Genomic DNA, 20,013 nt, shown 5'->3' on the forward strand with positions numbered 1-20,013 from the left:
CTTGGCTCTTCTCTCCTCTCTCTCTGTGGGCCCCTCTCTGGGTGGTCACATCCTTTCCTATAAGGGAATCTTTGGCTGCCAAAGCCGGGTCTGCAAATCTCTTATGTCCGAGTACTGGATAGCTTTCCTTGCATATCCTGCAAGCCCTTCAAGCTGGAACTGATCATCTTTCTTTGCCAACTTTTTTTTTTTTTTTTAAACAGTTTTACTGAGATGTAATTGACATACCATAAAGTTAACCCGTGTCAAGTGTCTAACTCAATGATTTTTAGTAAATTTTTTTTTTAAGATTTTATTCAGGGATGCCTGGTGACTCAGCAGTTGAGCCTCCCAGGTGCCCCTGATTTTTAGTAAATTTATAGAGTTGTACAACTATTTTACGTTTTTAGCTTTAGAGCATTTCTATCCCTAACCCCTAGCCCCAGGCAAGCACTGATTTGGTTTCTGTCTGTAAATTTGTTTTTCTTGGGCATTTTATGTAAGTGAAATAAAACAATACGTGGTCTTTAGTGTTGGGCTTCTTTCACTTGTCACACCTTTGAGATTCACCCATGTTGTAGAATGTGCCGGTATTTTGTTCATTTTTATTGCTGAATGGTATGCTGTGCCACATTTTGTTTATCCATTCACCTGTTGATGGAATTTGGATTGTTCCAAAAACTATTTTTGGCTATTATATACTGCTGCTGTGAACGTTTTCTTTTTTTAGTTTTAGAAGGGAACTGATACAGTTAGATTTTTTAAGTTTAGATTAATTTAAAAGCTTTACTTATTTAAGTAATCTTTGAGTCTGATGTGGGGCTCAAACTTACGGCCCCGAGATCAAGAGTCCCATGCTCTTCTGACTGAGCCAGCCAGGCGTGCCGCCATTGCTGCTTTGAGCATGGATATATAAGTCTTTGTGAGGATATATGTTTTTAATTTTCTTAGATGCTTAGACTTGGGATTGCTTAGTTGTGTGATGTTTTTTAACTTTTTAAGATACTGGTAAACTGTTGTCCAAAGCAACTATACCATTTACATTCTGACCAGTAACATGTATGAAAGTTCCAGTTTTTCTTATCTTTATCAACACTTGGTATTGTCTATCATTTTTATTAGAGTCATTTTAGCAGGTGTGTGATAATATCTCATAGTTTTGATTCGTTTTTGAGATGTAATTCACGTGCCATACAATTCACCCATTTACTTTGTGGAATTTAGTGATTTAGTACTTTCATAAGGCCATACAGTCATCACTATAATCTATTTTATTTTATTTTTTTTTAATTTTTTAAAGATTTTATTTATTTATTCATAGAGACACAGCTAGAGAGAGAGAGGCAAAGACACAGGCAGAGGGAGAAGCAGGCTCCATGCAAGGAGCCCGATGCGGGACTCGATCCTGGGTCTCCAGGATCACGCCCTGGGCTGCCGGCGGTGCTAAACCGCTGCGCCACCGGTGCTGCCCCTATAATCAGTTTTAGAACATTTTCATTGTCCAAAAAGAAAGCCTGTGCCCATTAGCAGTCACTTCCCATTTGTCTCCAATCCTCCCAGCCTCTGGGCAACCTCTGATGTACTTTTTGTTGATGTACAATTTATTGATTCTGAACATTTCACATAAATGGAATCATATGAAGTGTGAGGTCTCTTTGTGACTGGCTTCTTTCAAGGTTCATCCATGTTGTAGCGTAAGTTGGTACTACATTTCTGCTTACGACTTAATATTCCATTGCATGGATAGACCACATTTTGTTTATCTGTTGAACAGTTGCTGGACACTTGGGTTGTTTCCACTTTTTGGTTTTGACTGCCTGCTATCTAAATACTCAGTACAAGTTGAATTCTTTTTTCCTTCTCACAGATGAGAATTAAAAAGATACTCCAGGGATCCCTGGGTGGCGCAGCGGTTTGGCTCCTGCCTTTGGCCCAGGGCGCGATCCTGGAGACCTGGGATCGAATCCCACGTCGGGCTTCCGGTGCATGGAGCCTGCTTCTCCCTCTGCCTGTGTCTCTGCCTCTCTCTCTCTTTCTCTGTGACTATCATAAATAAAAAAAAAAAAAAAAAAAAAAAAAAAGATACTCCAGTTTTAGGGGCACCTGGGTGGCTCACTGGTTGAGTGTCTGCCTTTGGCTCAGGTCATGATCCTGGGGTCCTGGGATTGAGTAACACATCAGGTTCCCCACAGGTAGCCTGCTTCTCCCTCTGCCTGTGTCTCTGCATCTCTCATGAATAAATAAATAAAATCTTTTTTTTTTAAAGATTTATTTATTTATGATAGACATAGAGAGAGAGAGGCAGAGACACAGGCGGAGGGAGAAGCAGGCTCCATGCTGGGAGCCCGACACAGCACTCGATCCCGGGACTCCAGGATTGCGCCCTGGGCCAAAGGCAGGCGCTAAACTGCTGAGCCACCCAGGGATCCCCAATAAATAAAATCTTAAAAAAGAAAAAACATATTCTAGTTTTATAAGCCATTGATAATGGTGTACCAGCTAGACTCCAGGTCACTAGAGTGGTGACTAGAAGGGTAAGACCAGGCATTCTTGCCTTGTTCTGATGTTGCAGGGTAGGGGGTACTCAGGGCCAACCTTTTCTATCTTCAGTGTTTCCTTCTGCATCTTCCTTACCTCAGCCAGACACCTAGGTATCATTTGAGACTGGCCCCTCCCTTGATGCCCATCTGCTTGGGCCTAGCCCTGGGTCCCCTATCTCCTCAGCCTCTGCTGCATCTCCCAGTTCTTCCTTCTGTACACTCTCTACTCCTTGCTTGGACCATTGCTGTACTCACCCAAGTCCTAAGTCCTCTCCTATGCCCACGCTCCTTGCAGATGGTGTCTCCACATGCTTCATGGTTTCAGAGGGCCCTTTCTAAAACACACTCCTCATTTTGAGCCCCTGATTAAGGCATTTAGAGATCCCATCTTACCTCCAGGAAAGAGTCCAGTCCCTGTGGCCTGTCATCAGCTGCCTTTGGGTGACCTGGCTTCTCTCTACTTTTCTGGCCTTACTCTTTACCGACCCTGACCCATTTGCTCATGTAATAAGCTCCCGAAGGGCCTTGCTCTCACATCTTTACTTTTGTCCCTGCATCCCTCTGCTCAATTCCTGGTCCTTTGCTTTTCTGACTCCTATTCATGCATTAGTTAATTTACTCAGCAGACATTTGCTGAGCATCTGCTCGAGGCCAAGCACTTGGCAGGGTGCTGGGGATACTGTGCTGCCAATGTCCCCACTTTTGTGGTACGCAGAACCTAGTGAGGAAGACTGCTAGAGGAGTACTGATGACAGTTTGTCATGATAAAGCTTTGAGTGGGGATCTACCTACAGGATGCCATTCAGGAAGCTCTTCCCTCTAGGGTCCTTCCACATGTCCCTTCCTCACCTCTGTCTGCAGAGCTTACTGCGCTGCCAACCTTTTCTGTTCCCTCTTCCACTCTGCGCTCCTGTGGGCATGGCTTGTGTCTGCTTCTCATCTTTGTGTCCTTTAGGGCAGGTGTAGACCTGGCATACCCGTTGGTTGACTGAGTGAGTGAATGAATGCCTTTTTATTTCCATGTTTCCCATGAAACTTTTTTTTTTTAGATTTTATTTATTTATTTGAAAGAGCACTTGAGAGCATGAGCATGGGGAGGGGCAGAGGGAGAAGCAGACTGCCCTCTGAGCAGGGAGCCCGACAGAGGGGCTCAATCCCAGGACCCTGGGATCATGACCTGAGCTGAAGACAACACTTCACTGACTGAGCCACCCAGACGCCCCTTCCCATGAAACTTGTAACTTGTCCTTCACTCTTTAGCTGAATCATTCTGATACCTTGGTCCTGCTTCTTGTTCTGATTGCCAGGTATCTCTTCTCCTGGGCGAGCCGTTCTTCACCACTAGCCTGCTGCCATGGCACAACCTGTACTTCTGGTATGTGCGGACTGCTGTGGACCAGCATCTGGGACCTGGTGCAGTGGTGATGCCCCAGGCTGCCTCGCTGTATGCTGTGGTTGTGGAGTTCAGGGTAGGCCACCCAGAAGTTGTAGAAGGGGTGGGAGGCGGAGGTCCTTGTTTTCTTGCAGAGACCTCGAGTGCAGATAGAGCAATGTGAGTCTTAATGATATGAGCCTCTGCTTTTCTGTATCAGCTCACTGCAGGGTTGAATGGAAGAGGCTTGCCTTTGTACAAATGCAATAATTCGGCATACGAAATGGAAATGGCTGTGTGTTGTCATTTTACAATTATCCCTTATCAGAATAATTAAAAAACATAAATGAGTTTCAGAAGACATGCTGCGCAGCTCACTCTGCTCTTACTAAGAACTGGCGCTCTAGTTGTTAAAAGCATTTTGAGATGGAGAGTCAGCTTCTTTTGTAAGAAAAAATTGAAAAGCTTCATTTTAATTTTCTCATCAAAGCAGAACGAGTCACAAAGTCGTTTTGGGAAGGCATTTCTTCTTAAAAGGATTTTGAAGTGCTTTCAGCCTGAGAAGTAGAGTGAACCTCCTTTGATATTTCTTTGATAAGAGCTACTTTATCCATGGTAGCTCAGTGGCTCCATAGCTTATTTTCTGGGCATTTCTTCTGTATTGTTTATTTACTTAATGAGATTTCCACAGGACTTCTGGCTTTCGTGGCCCAGGAGGGAATGTGGGAATGAAGCTCATTCCCAGGCATATATCCTGGAAACAGGACATAAAATTGGCTGACCAGAATGCTCTTCTGGTCCTCTTCCTCCCATTGCCCTCATGCTCTGTTCATGGGTGCAGAGCCTCAGGAACTGGTTTACAGATTTCCCAAAGAAACCCCATCCCAGTGGCTCTGGTCAATTGTCCCCTGTGGGAGAGGACTTGGGGTCATGTGAGACTTTGCAGATTTGAGTGACCATCCCGGATCCTTGATACTTCTGAGCACCTTAGGATCTCTTCCAGGTGTGCAGGAAAAGCAACGTGTGCCTCAGATTTGGGACTGGGGTACTCCCAGCCCGACTTCAGTAGCCCTTCTTGCTCTTGTCACCACACTTCCATGTCTCTGGGTGGGTGTGGATGTCTGTGTGCTGTCCTACAGAACCTGTGATGTCCATCCCCAGCTGGGTGTCGACAAGGGCTGTGCCTTCCTCACAGGACCTGTGGCGGATCCGGAGTCCCTGTGGTGACTGCGAAGGCTTTGATGTGCACATCATGGATGACATGATTAAGGTAGGTGGGGTCATAGTTCCTACCTGCAGTGTCCCACCCACTCATTCCATGGTCCTTCTACTTGGCCTTTTCACAGTAGATGAACATGTAGATTCTGAGTCTGGCCCTGTTTCTTATCCCACCCATCACTTCTGCCACGTGGGCCATACCCTGCACCCTCTCATTGCTTGGCTTTATACGCTTTCCGGCCCCCCTTGTGTCACCTTCAGTCAGCGGTCCAGAGATCACCTGTGGGGCAGCCTTCCTGCCCAGCCCCCTTCTCAGCTAAAGACTAGTGTCCCCAGGCACTGAGATTCCTTGTCTCCCTCTAGACTGGGAGCGTCGTGTAGGGGTAATCTGGCTGCTATAGTGCTCAGTAGAAGTCACTGAATGGCTGAGTGTCCAAGTGTCAAGATTTTTTTTTTAAGATTTTATGTATTTATTCATGAGAGAGACACAGAGAGGCAGAGACACAAGCAGAGGGAGAAGCAGGCTCCATGCAGGGAGCCCGATGTGGGACTCGATCCCAGGACTCCAGGATCATGCTCTGGCCGAAGGCAGGTGCTCAACCGCTGAGCCACCCAGTGTCCCAGATGTTTTGTTTTTTAACCAGTGTAGACATTTGGTCCTCTGAATAGCTCATGAGACAGGCAGTGTCATCCCATTTTAAAAGGGAGAAGATGAGGCTTAGGTATAGTGATTCTCTGAGGAGACTGTGCATGGCTGCAGGGAGTGGAGAAAGCAGCTGGTCTGATCCAGGTGCCTGTGGTTTTTCTGTGAGGACCCACTACCCCATGTAACTATGGCAGTTACTCTGAGGGACCAGAGCCAAGTAGGTGAAGGACCATTGGCCTGGACCTTGGAGACTGGACATGAGCCCCTTATCCCCTAAGCCATCGGCTCTGTCTCTGTTTCTGCCCACCCCCACCTCCCTTTAACCTTCTCAGCGTGCCCTGGACTTCAGGGAGAGCAAGGAGGCCGAGCCCCACCCGCTGTGGGAGTACCCCTGCCGCAGCTTGTCTGAGCCTCAACACATCCTGACCTTCGATTTCCGGCAACTGGTCCCCCCGCACCCGCTCCGTGCTGAGGGCTCCATCAACCTGAGGAGGTGAGAACAGGTTCTGGGGTGCAGCAGGCGGGGGAAGGGTGGGTGGGGCCTGCTTTCTGTCTAGTTACCGCCCCAGTGGCTAAGCACTTACTTCAGCTTCTTACACGTGGATGGGATGGCCTCCCTGTCCGAGCCTTGCTCATCGTGGTCCAAAGTGGCCCTGAGTCTGTAGCAGGTCCCCACAGCCCTGGGTATGTGCAGGTGGAGAGAGTGAGCCAGAGTGGGCTTGGCGTATCTACCCATATCTGCAGCTCCCTTGGAGCTAAGCATCATGAGGATCATAGCTGTAGAGAAACCTGATTTTTTGGTTGCTATGGTTACCATTAGGCCATTTTCCCTGAACTCTGCTGGGAATTAAAGCAGGTTGGGAATTGGTGAGGGCTGCTCGTTTTGAGGCACAGTTGGTCCATCCAGCTCCAGCATCCTTCACAGGGAGGAGCTGCTGCTTTCCTGAGGAAACACCTCTGTCCCCTGGCTCTTCTGAGTGCTTGGCCAGGCTGCAGGGAACAAGTGGGCCTTTGGGTTGTGGTTCTTTTGCTCAGCATTTTGCTAAGTGGCCTATAGTCAGGTGATATTAGCAGCCTTCTGACTGGGCAGGAAGGAAAGATGGGAGGTTTCTGGCAAGCAGAGGGAAGCTGTGGCTATGCCTGCCCATCTCTTGTGTGGCTGTTTCTATTTGGCCCAACGTCCCCCACCCCCAGGCCTGGGAGGAGCCATGGGGCCGTCCTGTGGATGGAATACCACCTGACTCCGGACAGCACTGTCAGCACCGGCCTCCTGAAGCCTGCCGAGGACAAGGTAGTGCTGCGTACGTGAGTCCCAGAGCAGGTATTCCTGGCCTGTGCAGCTAGGTCGCAGCTCCTCCATGGCCTCGGCTCACCTGGCCGTGAGCAGCAGCTTCTCACTGCGAGTTTCCCAGGCTAGAGGCTGAGCAGGAGGGGGCTTGGGTGCCAGGAGCCCTCACTGCCTTCTTGTTCCTTTTACAGGGGGATTACTGTTGCTGGAACCCCCACTGCAAGCAGGCTGTGTACTTCTTCACCACACCAGACTGCAGAGCGTCGCTGAGTGGCTCCCGGACTGTCGGCTACACCGTGGAGTTCCACCCCCACACCGGAGACATCACCATGGATTTCACCCTGGCTGATGGGTGCTGACCCTCACTTGTTGAAAAATAAAGTGGCCCTAGGGCTCTGGGCTCTGAATGGCGTGGCTTTCTGGGAAGCAAAGTGAAGGCACCTCTCTTTTCAGGGCCCAGTTTGACCTCTGGGCTCTAAGGAACCTGCTTCCCTTTTTGCATTTTTGCACCACCAGCTCCTTGCTTCGGGTGTGATGGGCAGCATGAGCTGCTGACTGAATTGGGAGCTGAGCGGGGGCCAGGGAGCCACCCTGCCATGTTTCTGAAGTGATCAGAAAACTTAATGTGTCAGCGTCCCTCTGCTGTCCTGGAGTTGGCTGGGCTGGGCAGGTTGTGTGCTGCTCTCAGCCTCTCAGTGCTGTGGTGGGTGTGCTTCCCCTGTTGGAGCCAGCCCCACCTATCCTAAGGAACCTCTGGATCCTTCCTGCTTGGCTCCAGCTAGAGGCAGAGATGCAGATTGTGGCTAGGCCCTGGGCTTGAAAGACCCTAGCAGGACTGTCTTTCTCTATAGCGGGTAACATTGTCAAGGCACATCCATAAGCATCTGGCTTCGGTGTGCAGCCTCAGCAGATGACCAAGACTTGACACCTGCACATCAGGCTGCTGCTCAGGGGATAGGGAAGAGGTTGTCTCAGAGCATTTCCTGAGATGCAGACCCAGGAAACCAGCCACCAGGAGGAGGAGCCAGGAGGTAAAGCCTTTTCCAGTGTGCCCCCATTCTAGCAGAGGGACCTTCTGCCACCTTGAAGTGTGAGGCAGATGGGTGCGGTCGGTGTAGCCACCCCACCCTAGCCTTGCTTGTGCCAGGGGGAAGGCTAGAGTCCTGAGGAGGCCCAGCCTTCTCCCACTGAAGATGCCCTTTGCTCTTTATTTCTGCTTCCCCAGAGAACAAGGAGGTAGTAGGATCCCAGGTGGCCTGGTTTTCTGGTGGTTTGGGGCAGACTTGGCCTGTTCTCATGTGGATGGGGGGCGAGGCGGGAAATACGGGGCTCCCCCCCGCAGCCTAGCCCCAGCTTGCCACTCAAATAAGAGAACACCAGCCTTGAGCCTCACAGTTTTATTTTCTTGTTATCCATCCTTCTGTTCAGCACCAATAAAGGGAAAAAACACCTCTCTTTTCAAAATATTTTATCAGGTGTAAAGATTGTTTTTCTTCTAGGGAAGAATCGTCTGGATATACATTTGATAATATTTTTACCAAAACCTTAGGTGTGCTTAACCATATAAAACCCCTAATGTCCCATGAGGATACAATACAGAAAAAAATACAGAAATTAAAAAATTGTTTTTTTTTTTCTTTTTTAAAACAGTATTTCTAAATCTCAGCAAGTTAATACAATAGTTAAAAAGCATCAAGGTTAATATCCATACTTAAAACTCAAGGTGGTTTGGACAAATGGAAATGACCGTTTCCTTCCGAAGCTGACCCCTGCCTCCTGGCTCCTCTGGAGGAAGCTGGGCCTGGGGCAGGCGTGGGGCCTCAGGTGGGGATTTGGATGACCCCTGTGTCCACCCCTCCTAGGCCTAGATGCCATAGAATCTGAGATCCTGGTAGTGTTTTCTTTCTTTTTTAAAAATCAAAATGTAAAAGTCTGGCTTGTGCATGGTCCTAGGAGTCCACAGCCTTGATGAAACGTATGGTTGGGCAGTGATGGCCTCAGTGCTGAGGCTGCGCCAGAGGGAAGTGCTATGGGAGGTGGGATGCAAGCTGGCCTGGCTCAGTTGCCAGAGCCAGGCTGGGCAGAGGCGACCTTGTTAGGACAGGAAATGACCGAGGCACAGGGAGGTATGACTTGCCTAAGGCCACCCTGTGAGTAGGGAGAGAAGCATGCGCCCCCTGTGCCGTGGCTCCCATAGCGCTGCCCTGGGAGGGAGGTGGCTCCTTGGTGGGTTGCAGGCTGTGCTGGAGTTGCTCTGCTTCAGGAACCCTGGCCTCTGTCTCCGCTGTTCTCCTGGACATAGCCTACTTGAAGCCTGGGGCCTTGGCTCAGTCCCAGTCCTCCAGGCGTCGAGTGTGTTCAGTTGGGCCCTGCCTGTGTGAGCAGATTCCTGGCTGCTCCTCTGACCCCACAAAGCCTAGCCAAAGCCCTGAAGGCCAGGCCCTTGGTGGAGAGGCACAGCAGAGAGCCCAAGTGGGATTGTGTGCTCAGTGGTAAGCAGCTCGTCCTGGCTCTGGATGCAGGGTGGGGCTGGGGGCTTAGTCAGTGAAGCCCTCAACCCAGACACTGCCCCGGACAAACCAAGGCTCCCGTGTGTCTGGTTCTCAGGAGTGTCCTCCCCCAGCACTGGGCCTGCCTCTGGCTGGCTGCTGGGCCCCTTCTTGCAGCTCAAGTGAGTGACAAGGCACAGTGTCAGCGAACCGGCACCAGGAGGCCTCTGGCAGAAGGGTCCTGGTACACTGCCCAGCTGAGCTGGCCTGAACCAGGTGGGCACAAGGTCAGGGTGCCACAAGGAGGGGAGACCAGTGGGGGTTGTCAAGGACAGTCTTCCAAGTTGGAGGGTCCTTGCACTGGGAAACAAAACCCTCCGTTGCGTGACTAGTGAGGGGGAGCATCCCCGGATGTGTTTAAAAAGGTGGACAGAGCAGTGCTGCCGTGGAGTGGGGAGCTGTGGACCTCACCTGTAGGCTCCGTTGTGTACTGCCCAGGTAGCTAGTGCTGGCCCTGGTCACATGGTGGCAGAGTGGGCATCTATGGGCCTGGCTGCCAGCCAGTACCACTGGCTGCCCCAGGCAAGCAGTGGCCCCTGGCCTTCACCCCCGTCCTCCACACTGGTGAGGGCGAGGGGACAGGCCGATCTGCACCTTGGCTTCCTGCCCCTTCATCCAGGGCCCCTGGGCTGCATTTCAGGATGGGCGGGGGAGGACCGAGCTATAGCCTCACCCAGAGGCAGGCAGACAGTTCCTGAGCTCAGCCAGGGAAAGCTTGGTCCCAAACCAGAGAGGTGTCCAGAAGCGAAATGGAATCAGGTGGAAGAGGATGCGTTGGTTTTGACAGAAGAGAAGCTATAAATCATTTGGAAAACCTGAAGCCCCCCCCCGCCCCTTTATGCCATGAGTTCCCCTTCTTCCTGTGAAAAAGTGATGCTCTCTCCTCAGATTCCCTTTGCCCACTTTGAAGTCTCTTGGGGGAATCTCTGGGGCCCTGGTTCGCTGGGAGAGGGGAGCCCGAACAGCGTTCTCCCTCATGGTTGGCGGACCCTCTAAACGAAGGGTGGTAACTTTTTCTGTTTTTCTTTTTAAAATGTGATCGCCCTTGAATGCAAGACCCTGGGAAGAGCCCGGGCTTGCTGGTAACTGGACACAGCCCTCACGGTCCCTGCTCGCTGGCCGTCGGGGCTGGAGGCGGGAACGCGCGGCTCTGTGCCCAGGAATGCTTCTTTGGCTGGTTCTGATTGTGTTTGGAGTTTGGCCTTGGGTGAGGCCCAAGTGAGGGGTCTGTGTGGCTACGGTGTGGCACGTGACATGCGGGCAGCGTGCATGCGAGGGTGCAGGCATGCGAGACAACATGGCAGCAGACAAAAATAATGAACCCTGGACGAAGCTTGAGAAGAGATACAAAGAGTACAGAAACCCGGTTCTCATACTAACCCCCGGGTTACAAACTAGGTTGTGCTGTAGATTTGTAGAAAATCACGTTTTGAAAGAATGGCACTGTTGGGCAGCTGCGGCTCCCAAGGCCGTCCTGACTCCTCTGTCCACGGTGAGTGCCCAGAGGTGCAGGGCAGCGCTGGTTCCAGCTCACCTGGGACTGACCGAGGCTCCCCCCCGGGTCCCTGCCCTCCTCCCCGGGCACCAGGGGTGCTCACTGGAGGGGACATGGCCAGAGAGGTGCTGCGGCTCAGAGGGCTGGCAGAGGGCCCCCTGCTTGGAATGACGTGGCTGGTCTATGCCTCCTCCTCCCCTGCAGACACCATCAGCCGCATGGCCACTGGAAGGTGGTCGGTCAGGCCAGACAGCTGGGTGATAAAACTGAACTCTTCCACCTCCTGTAGGGGAGAAGCATCCCGATTAGGTCCAGGGGATATCCTACAAAGGGGGGGCCTGGAGGTCAGGGGTGGGGCTGTGGGGTGGGGTCCAGAGCTGGCCAGGATCTTCCTGGACAGGGGCGGGGGCATTACATGGCCCCCAGGTTCTCCGGGATGGACTGATCTCGTTTTCAGAGGAGAGCTCAGTGCTGTTGAGGGGTGCAGGGCAAGGGTCCCCTATCTACAGGCATGGCCTGGGTCCCCAGCCTGCCCCAGACTCACGGCCTTCCAGTCCGGCCACAGCCCCTCCTCCGCGTACAGTATGTAGTCGATGCGCCTGCCGTTGCCTTTCAGCAGGTCCTTGCGTCCCTTCTGGCCTGCCCCAGGGCTCTTGCTGGTGGGGAAGGCCAGGTACTCCCTGCGGCCTTCCTCGCTCTCCAAGACCCTGCTCAACACACAGGAAAGCACAGGAAGCAAGGTGAGCCCCTTGCCCCATTCCCCGGTCCCCAGATCCTGAGTATGGAGCTATGTTCTCATCCTCAGTGAGACAGGCAGTTCAGACCAAACCCTTGTGTTTAAGATCTATTCGCTGTGGACCCAGCAAGGGACTGGGGTGGAGGCTGAGCTGTGTGACTCCAGAGTCTGTCCAGGAGTATCCCCTGTCCACCTCGGGCTTGGCTGTGGCTGAAACTTGGACACAGAATTGTCCAGAACCTGGAGCCGAGTTGGGGACAGAGGTGCTGAACGGGGCTGTACTTGGAGCCATTGGAGGGGCCTGTTTTGGGAAAGGGTCTTTGCAGGGACCCACTCCTGTGCCTTGTTTCAGGTCATCAGGGGGCTGGGGTTGCCAGGAGAGCACCCAGGCCCTAGACCGGGACTGGACTCTTGGGTCAGTCTATTTCCGAGCAGCTATGCCACCAGACCCCTGGGTTTGCCTCTGATACAAGGATGATTGCTGTGGGCCCCAGGACTTGGAGACCAGGCATCCTGAGAAAGGAACATGGAGGGCACCTGTAGAAAGAGCATGTGACTCTTGATCTTGATGTTGTGAGTTTGGGTCCCACATTGGGTGTAGAGATTACTCAAATAAATAAAACTTGGGGTTCTTGGGTGGCTCAGTTAAGTGCCTTTGGCTCAGGTCATGATCTCAGGGTCTTGGGATTGAGCCCCACGTTGGGCTCCCTGCTCAGTGAGGAGTCTGCTTCGTCCTCTCCCTCTGCCCCTCCCCCCATTTGTACACATGAGCACATGTGCCATCTCTCTCAAAGTCTTAAAAAAAATAAATAAAACTTAAAACAATGTGGGATATGACTGCCATCCCATTTCTTGGGGGAAGGAAAGTGATGTGGGTCAAGGTTCTACAGGGTGTGCAAGGCGCTCAAGTGGGGCGTTAACACCCTGAATTCAGGTCTTTTGACTTCCTGTCTGCTGTTCCCTTCCTGCCAGGTTTCCTCTGGAGCTGGAGCACCCATTGTGGAGAGCCTTCATGGGAGGCTTGCAGAGGGCAGGCACAGTCGCCAATAGACACCGCGCAGGCCTGCCAGGTCGGCTAATGCCTGGACAAATGGAAGGGGCGCCTGGACACACACAGCCAGCAAACATAGGTTTCTACAAGGTCTTTATCAGCCCTGAAATAAATACACTAATGACATGCAGAACATCATTACATCTCAGAAATATAATCCATTACTGTCCTTTGCCTTTGATAATTAATTCCAGCATCAATGATCTAAGAGTTACTGATAGTCATTTTTAAATCATCATCTCATAAAAAGATAATTTTCTCGGCATAGGATGATGTTTCAAATTTAGTCTATAATCTAATTAATTGGCTCAAATTAGCTGTGAGGAGCCACTGCCATGACTCTGTGCAGTCTCAGGCTGTGAGTTATAAATTGGTTCTGCTGCTGGCCTCTCAAATGTGCCCTTTATGGAAGTCTCATCAGGTTCAAGTATGAAGTTTGGCTGGGATGGAACTGTCTCTACTTTGAAAACAACTAGTTTGTGTTAGCTCTGCTTATATTTTAATTTGCCTAATTGGTAGCTACCAGCTGCCAGGCAGATGCCATACCCACAGCTCTTCCACAGGGATCCTGACAGCCCTCGGCCTCACCCTGGGAGCTGCTGGTCCCTTTCCTGTTCCCAGAAGGATCTCCACAGGATGGGGCTCAGGGCAGGCCAGGCTCTTCTAAAGTGAGCCTGGACTCTGGTGCCGAAGTAGGAAATGCCACTCAGGCCCCTTGTCCTGGTTGGAGGCTTCTCCTTGGTCAGACCAGCCCCTGGGGCAGAAGGGTGGTCTTGTCTCCAGCCACCCCAGCTTCAGTCCCTTGTGTTCCTTTGTCTGCCCAGCACAGCCCAGCTCTCCACAGGGCTCAGTGCTCATCGCAGCCCCAAGAACCACCCTCCCCTGCACCACAGTGGGAGCATGGATGCTGGCTGCTTACTTCTGCAGATTGTCAGGGGTGCACACTTCCTCGTCGTAGAGGTTGTCTGTGTCCAGCAGGGTACCTGGGAACAGGGAGGTGAGAGTGGTCTCTGTGGGCAGGGCCCAGCCAGCCTCCAGGAGCCCACCCCCCAAGGGCAGGAGGCACGAGTGAGGGCTTCCGGCCCCTGCCCTTTGCCATGGGACCTTGGGGCCAGGTCCTCAAATCTCTCTGGGATAGTGTTGGGTCTCAGCGTGCTGGGCTCAGGCCACAGTAGTGCCCCCCACCCCCAGCCCCATCAACCATGCCCCCAGCCCCAGCTCACCGATGGCCCAAGACTTCTCCTCTCCGGGCCCCAGGCGGCAGGGGTCCTTGTAATGTGTAAACAGGGAGTGCTGCTGCTCCAGCTTGTCGTCTGTGCACGGAAGGAGAGTGGGAATGCTGTGGGACTCAGAGCGTCTGCGGTGGAGGGCTGCCTGCTTCTGGTTCCAGTCAGTTACTCCCACTACGTACCACCAAGTCCCTGAGACCTGCCTCTGGGTGGGCTCTGTGGTCCCAGAGGAACCTGTGGTTCTTTTGTCACTGGCTTTCTGTGTCCTTGAGAATGCCTCCCCACAACCCTGGGTTGAGCTATCCTCCCGAGGACAGTGGTCACAGTCCCTCTTGGGCTCCAGGGGGCAGTGATCTTGAGCCTTCCCAGATCTGATAGCAAACCCTGCAGGGCGGTGGGCTGATGCTACCCCGGCAGGCACTCCTGCCTTCACAGACTTGGGTGCCCAGGTTCAGTGAGGGGTGACTTGCCCTGGATTCCAGTTCGTCCTGCCAACTCGTGGAGCCAGAGACCCGCCCCCCCACCCCCACCCCAGGAGGAAGGACAGGCATCAAGTGGGGCCTGCCTGGGTGGAACACCCTCTGGCAGCCTCCTCCTTGGTGTGCCGCCTCCCCACCCTGACTCAGCAGATCCCCAGAACACTAGCATTTGGAGCTGGTACCAGGTATAGACTCTGAGGGGACTGCAGGGCTCCAGTCGGGGCTGTGTGTTCCACGGTAGGCACTGTTCTCCCCACCCCCCTGGAGCTGCCATCATTGTCAAAGGGTGATTTCCTGGTTGTGAACTCAGAGAAACAGCTGCCACCAGGTGAGGGCACCACCCTGTGCTCCAGGTGGGCCCTTCGGGTCTCCTGCCTTCACTGAGGGCTAAGCCTTAGCTCATAGACCCCATGTCCCACACTCATCTTTGGTTTCTCCTGGGGCTGGGACTAGTGTGGAAGGAGCCCAGGAGCCAGTGGACGGGTGGGGGGGCTGGAAGTGGGGGTTCCTCACATTAGCTTCTTGGGCCAAGGGAAGCTCAGAGCTGCCCAAACTCCCAGGAGGTCCCTGGGACCGGCATGATCATCAAATTAGTTATTTAAGTCAATTATTTTAAAGTTGACCTGTGATGGATTTTTAGTCTTTTAGACTAATGGTTAAAGGCATAATTGCCAGGGTTCAAATCCCAGTTCAACCACTTCCTGGCTGTGTGGCCTTGGCCTAATTACAGGCCTGTCTGGGTCTCTGCTTCCTCTCCCACCCCTGTAGATCAACACCCTGCTCACTCTCAGGGTTGTTCTGAGATTTAAATGAAACAGCCGGCCCACAAACAGCCTTTAGAATCGTGCCTGGTGCAAAGCAAGAGATGACGGAGGGCTTGGTGGGTAGAGCTAGCTGACTCGCCCATTGTCTGAGTTGCAGAGGCCCCGAGCCTTCTCTGTCAGAAGTTCATTTTTAGGGCATCTCTTTGTCTCCAGTCAGGAGGCCTCTGAGCTTTCTAGGCAGAGCGTGGGCTTTTCTCATTTTAGGATTTCTGGGGGGCAGAGAAATCATAGTCTTGCTAATATCTCACCCACATGCTCACGAGGAGCAGGAAGCTCTTCCAGCTGCATAACCCAAGCCTTTCCGGTTGTGACTGGAGCCCAGGCCCCGAGTGGGGAGGACCACCACTTCACCTGAGGAGCAGTTGTCAAAGTTAAGATCTCCGCAGATGACATCAAACGCCACCAGCTCCTCGGGGTTGGCTGTGCTGGACGAGGAGGTAGATTTTCGGAAATCAGCCAGCCAGTCCTGAAGCAGGTCCAGCTGCTCACACCGGATGGCACTGTCTTCTGTGGGGCAGAAGCATAGAGACCAGGTGGTGGAGCTGCCATCAGAACCCACCCCGGCACCTGTCCCAGCGCACAGGAGGCAGATCGCCCTCCCCATGGAAAGCACGGGCCACCAGATCCTACCTGGCAGGGCATGCAGGTGTGTGCAGGAGATGTACCCGACAATTCTTTGGTCCTGAGGTGTGCTTCCCACCTGCACCTGTTGTGGGGGAGGGGAGGTGTTGATGATGAAATCATTATTGCTCTGAGTACAAGCTCATCTCTGTCAGCTCCTGGCTAGCCTGGGCCCAGGAAGGAACAGCACATGTCATGCTTCTAGGACCTTCTGGTGCAGTGTGGGAAGCAGATGTATAAAGAAATACCAGCCTATGGTATGGTAAGTGCCACTAGCAATTCATGCAAAGCTTTATGGGAGGAAAGATGAAGTCACTGCTGATTTCCTCCCTGTAACCCTGCCATCTCCTGGTTACCAGAGTGTCCGTGTGGACGACCCTCACGTGCCAGCTCCTTAGTTCCTTGTCCACTCCTGTCTGATAGTTCTTTTCCCCTTCCCTCAGTCACAGCCTAGACCTGATCCCACCCCTCCAAAGTCCAAGTCAGGTTCCCCTCTGGGAGCAGCCCCGCTGCAGAGCCTTGACATCCTTCCTGACACTGTGAGAGGACCCTGCCCTCTGTTCTTTCCCCAGTCTCTGCCCCTGTGGCTTCATGAGAAGCCCCTTCATCTGCTTTTTTGGCAGTGTGGTTCCTGTTGGTTCCCCGATCTGGGATGATAGCTGTGGCCTGTGTCTCTACGGCACCCAAGTCATGGGCCTCTACCCAGAGCCCAGTTCTCCTTTCTCCGCAGCAGCCTCTGCAGGCCTTCATGCTGCACTGGCCCCGACCTCCGTCTTTGCCTGCTGCTCATCACTGGAGATAGACTCTGGGGGAGGGGTGGAGTAGGGCGGGATGGCTCCCCTGAGACTCCCTGCCCAAGTGCAGATGATCCTGGGGGCTGTCTCCACAGGCTGCTGTAACGACATCACAGACAACTCGAAACAGCACCCAGTGGTGACCCTGATGCCAGCCTGAGCCCTTGTCAAGGCTATGGTCATAGAAGTAAGGGAGGGCTGCCCAGCTGGCCACTCTCCCAGGCCCTCTGGTCATGGCACAGCTGCTAGAGGCCACAGTGGGAGAGTCCCCTCTCCCTGCCAGGCATTCTCCCTTGGATCATCGGTGGGTGCCTTTCCTCAGAGGTCTCTGGTTGGTTCCTTCTCTTTCTCTCTGGGCTTTCCTCCCACCTGATTCTCAGTAGTCTTCCTCGAACTTCTTTAATCCATTCCAGAATGGGTTTTCTGTAATGATGATATCCAGGACCCTGGGAACTCCCCAGGGAAGGTAACTGTAGAAGCCAGTTCTTGGCTGACGGATGTATATCTGCTGAACATGACCCTGCCCATCATCCAACTAAGAGTGGCCTGGACTTGCCACTACTGCCACATCATGGGCCCACAACTCTGGGATCTTTGGGAGGCTTCCAGCTTTCTTTGTGCTGCCAAAGTAAGGTTGGCATTATTCTCCTCCATACGGGTTTCCACATCATTAGGTATTCTTAGCTTTCTATAGCTCTTCATCTCCTTTCCTGACCTGGATGGATGCACATCTCTCCTTTCCCAGTCCCCGGTGGAATGAACATCTGGTTACTTGATAATGGGCAGGGCAGCCAGGATTTGGGGCTGTTTATCAACTCCCATGTTTTCCATTCACCCCTTGCCCACAATCCAGACCCCAGCCTCTCGGCCTTTCAGTACCGCCAGCCCCTGGAATGTCTCGGAAGTCACATACTATTGATGTGCTCTGTTGCAAAAACACAACACACTTTTAAAAACCAACAATGCCCCCAAAGGCCACACGATGGCGCTCTTGCCCCCTGCATTCATGGGGCAATGCAGTTCCCCCTCAATAATAAGACACTGAGCACTAGTGCTTGGTGCTTCATGGACACCGCCTTGCTAGAGCCTTAGGACAGGTCTCACGGAAGGCTATACTAAGATTATACCAGAATTGACTTGGAGTTACGAGGCTTGGTTGGCTGAGGCAGGTTCATGTCTGATATTTGCTGCCCCTAGTCCAGCTCCTCACCCTACTCCGCTTCCTCAACTCCTGGTGACTTGGCAGGCTTTTCACCCATTTGAGGGTCTTACTGTGTCAGTCAGCCCCTCACTCACTCAGCACTTGGGGTCCCTGCCCTCACGGAGGAGGTACTGCTTGGCCCTCCCTCTGCTCCGCAGGGGAACTGCCCAGAGGGAGGGAAGACACAGCAGCAAGGCCCTGGCAGCAAGTACCTCCGCCCCTCTCTCAACTTCCCAGCTCTCCGTGAGCCCAGTCAGCTGCCAGGATCCACTTCACTACTGCGTGCTTAGACGGATTGATTCTGCTCCGGCTTGAGTCCTCGGAGCTCCAGAGATTTGTGTTTCTCTTGCAAAAACAATCACACTGAGAGGCCTTTGCATCTTGGTGGGCGAAGACTGTCAACAGAGAAGGGGCCCAGACCCAGAATCAGGTTCTCCCACACGTGAGGCAGCAGCAATTCCAGTCCCTTCCTTCTCAGGATGCGACAGTAGCAGGAAGGCACATTTTCCTCAGGCATAGATGTGCCACAGAGTAAGTGGTGGGGGGAGGAGGAATGTAGATGGAGGGAGCATGGGCCTCCACCTGCAGTCACAACCCACGGCTGCTGTCTTCCAGGCCCCCAGCCCCTTGGGGACTGGCCTGTCTCCCAAAACCTCATTTATTTCACTCCTCCAGGCAGGAGAAACAGGCACGCTTTCACCAACAGATGAGCTGGGTCTGCTGTGTATATAGGGCCCAAATGGCCCATTTTAATTTCTGTCTGACCAGAGAGATAGGCAGCGAGATGCTGGGGACAAGGGCTGAGGAACCTACGGAGGGAAAGCTGGCTTGTGCCAGCTGTGCTCTAAAAGCTCCACAAGGGTGGTGTGGCCAAACCAGGGTGGGACCAGGACAAGGGGAGTGGGGCATGGATGCCCCTGGGGGGTGGGATGCTGGAGCAGAGCCCAGGGTAGGTGGAGTGGCCCAGTGGAAGGCTGGGCCTCTCCGTGGGGCAGCACAACATGGACAGCAGGAGTCAGACCTGGGACCTGAGGCAGATGGGGTGGGAAGGGGAAAGACAGCCCAAAACACAGGCAGATGGGGAGAAATGGCATCCTGGGCCATGATCATGCAGCTGGGGATGTAGAGTGGACCCAGACGTATTTGAAAAGTGAAATTAGGGGCAGTCCGGGTGGCTCAGCAGTTTAGCGCCACCTTCAGCCTGGGGTGTGATCCTGGAGACCCGGGATCGAGTCCCACGTTGGGCTCCCTGCATGGAGCCTGCTTCTCCCTCTGCCTGTCTCTCTCTATGTCTCTCATGAATAAATGAATAAGATCTTTTTAAAAAGAAAAAGAAGAAAGAAAGAAAGAAAGAAAGAAAGAAAGAAAGAAAGAAAGAAAGAAAGAAAGAAAGGAAGGAAGGAAGGAAGGAAGGAAGGAAGAAAGAAAGGAAGAAAGAAAGAAAGAAAGAAAGAAAAGTGAAATTAGGAGCCTGGATAGAGGGGAGGGGCTCAGGGCACAGGCAGGAGTCAAGGTGGGGATGGTGGAACCTGGCTGATGGGGATGGGCAGACAAGTGAACGAGGACTGTGTCCAGGAGGCAGCGGGACACAGAGCTGGGGGCTCAGGAGAGAGATGCGGGCTGGGACAAACGTGAGAACCGTCAGCACGTGTGGAAATGGAATCTGTGGAGTGACTTCCCTGGGGCGGTGTGTGGGGCTGGCCGTGGTGACCACTTGGAAATGAAGAGGCCTACCTACGTGGGGTCAGGTCGTCCTGCTATCAGGGCTGCCACCCCTTAGCTTGGGCTGAGAGCTGGGCAGAAGGCAGGAGGCCTGCCACGTGCTGCGAGACCTAAGAGGTGGGAGAGAAGTTGCAAACTGGGTTTTATGTGGAATATCTTGATTTTTTAAATGTTGGCCAACACAGGAAAAGTTTTACTGATGTGGACCAAATTAAACAAATCTGCAGACCAGTTTTAGGCTAAGGAGCTGAAGGAGCGTCAGCAGTTAA

General features: G+C 52.7%; 2 protein-coding genes across 13 annotated transcripts in view; one reads left to right on the forward strand and one right to left on the reverse strand.

Annotated features, from left to right (window-relative positions):
- PRMT7 (protein arginine methyltransferase 7) overlaps positions 1 to 7,450 on the forward strand; it is a 46,637-nt gene extending 39,187 nt beyond the window's left edge. For 9 of the 12 annotated variants that reach the window (XM_072816287.1, XM_072816256.1, XM_072816276.1 and 6 more), the window contains 5 exons: positions 3,827 to 3,988; positions 5,087 to 5,161; positions 6,088 to 6,248; positions 6,950 to 7,046; positions 7,235 to 7,450. In XM_072816287.1, coding sequence (XP_072672388.1) covers positions 3,827 to 3,988; positions 5,087 to 5,161; positions 6,088 to 6,248; positions 6,950 to 7,046; positions 7,235 to 7,402 — 663 coding nt within the window. In that variant the 3' untranslated portion in view covers positions 7,403 to 7,450. Of the gene's footprint in view, positions 1 to 3,826; positions 3,989 to 5,086; positions 5,162 to 6,087; positions 6,249 to 6,949; positions 7,057 to 7,234 lie in introns of all 12 variants that reach the window. The other 3 variants (XM_072816307.1, XM_072816315.1, XM_072816264.1) reach the window with 2 other exon arrangements.
- A 975-nt stretch (positions 7,451 to 8,425) lies between these two features.
- The window catches only part of SMPD3 (sphingomyelin phosphodiesterase 3), an 82,442-nt gene continuing 70,854 nt past the window's right edge, over positions 8,426 to 20,013 (reverse strand). The window contains exons 4-9 of the mRNA XM_072816338.1: positions 16,037 to 16,112; positions 15,758 to 15,913; positions 14,098 to 14,187; positions 13,794 to 13,857; positions 11,632 to 11,794; positions 8,426 to 11,370 (exon numbers count right to left, since the gene is read on the reverse strand). Of these exons, the coding sequence (XP_072672439.1) occupies positions 11,269 to 11,370; positions 11,632 to 11,794; positions 13,794 to 13,857; positions 14,098 to 14,187; positions 15,758 to 15,913; positions 16,037 to 16,112 (651 nt within the window). The 3' untranslated portion in view covers positions 8,426 to 11,268. The remainder of the gene's footprint in view (positions 11,371 to 11,631; positions 11,795 to 13,793; positions 13,858 to 14,097; positions 14,188 to 15,757; positions 15,914 to 16,036; positions 16,113 to 20,013) is intronic.

The sequence above is a fragment of the Canis lupus genome, chromosome 3, assembly GCF_048164855.1.
Source record: "Canis lupus baileyi chromosome 3, mCanLup2.hap1, whole genome shotgun sequence".
NCBI classification, from domain to species: domain Eukaryota; kingdom Metazoa; phylum Chordata; class Mammalia; order Carnivora; family Canidae; genus Canis; species Canis lupus.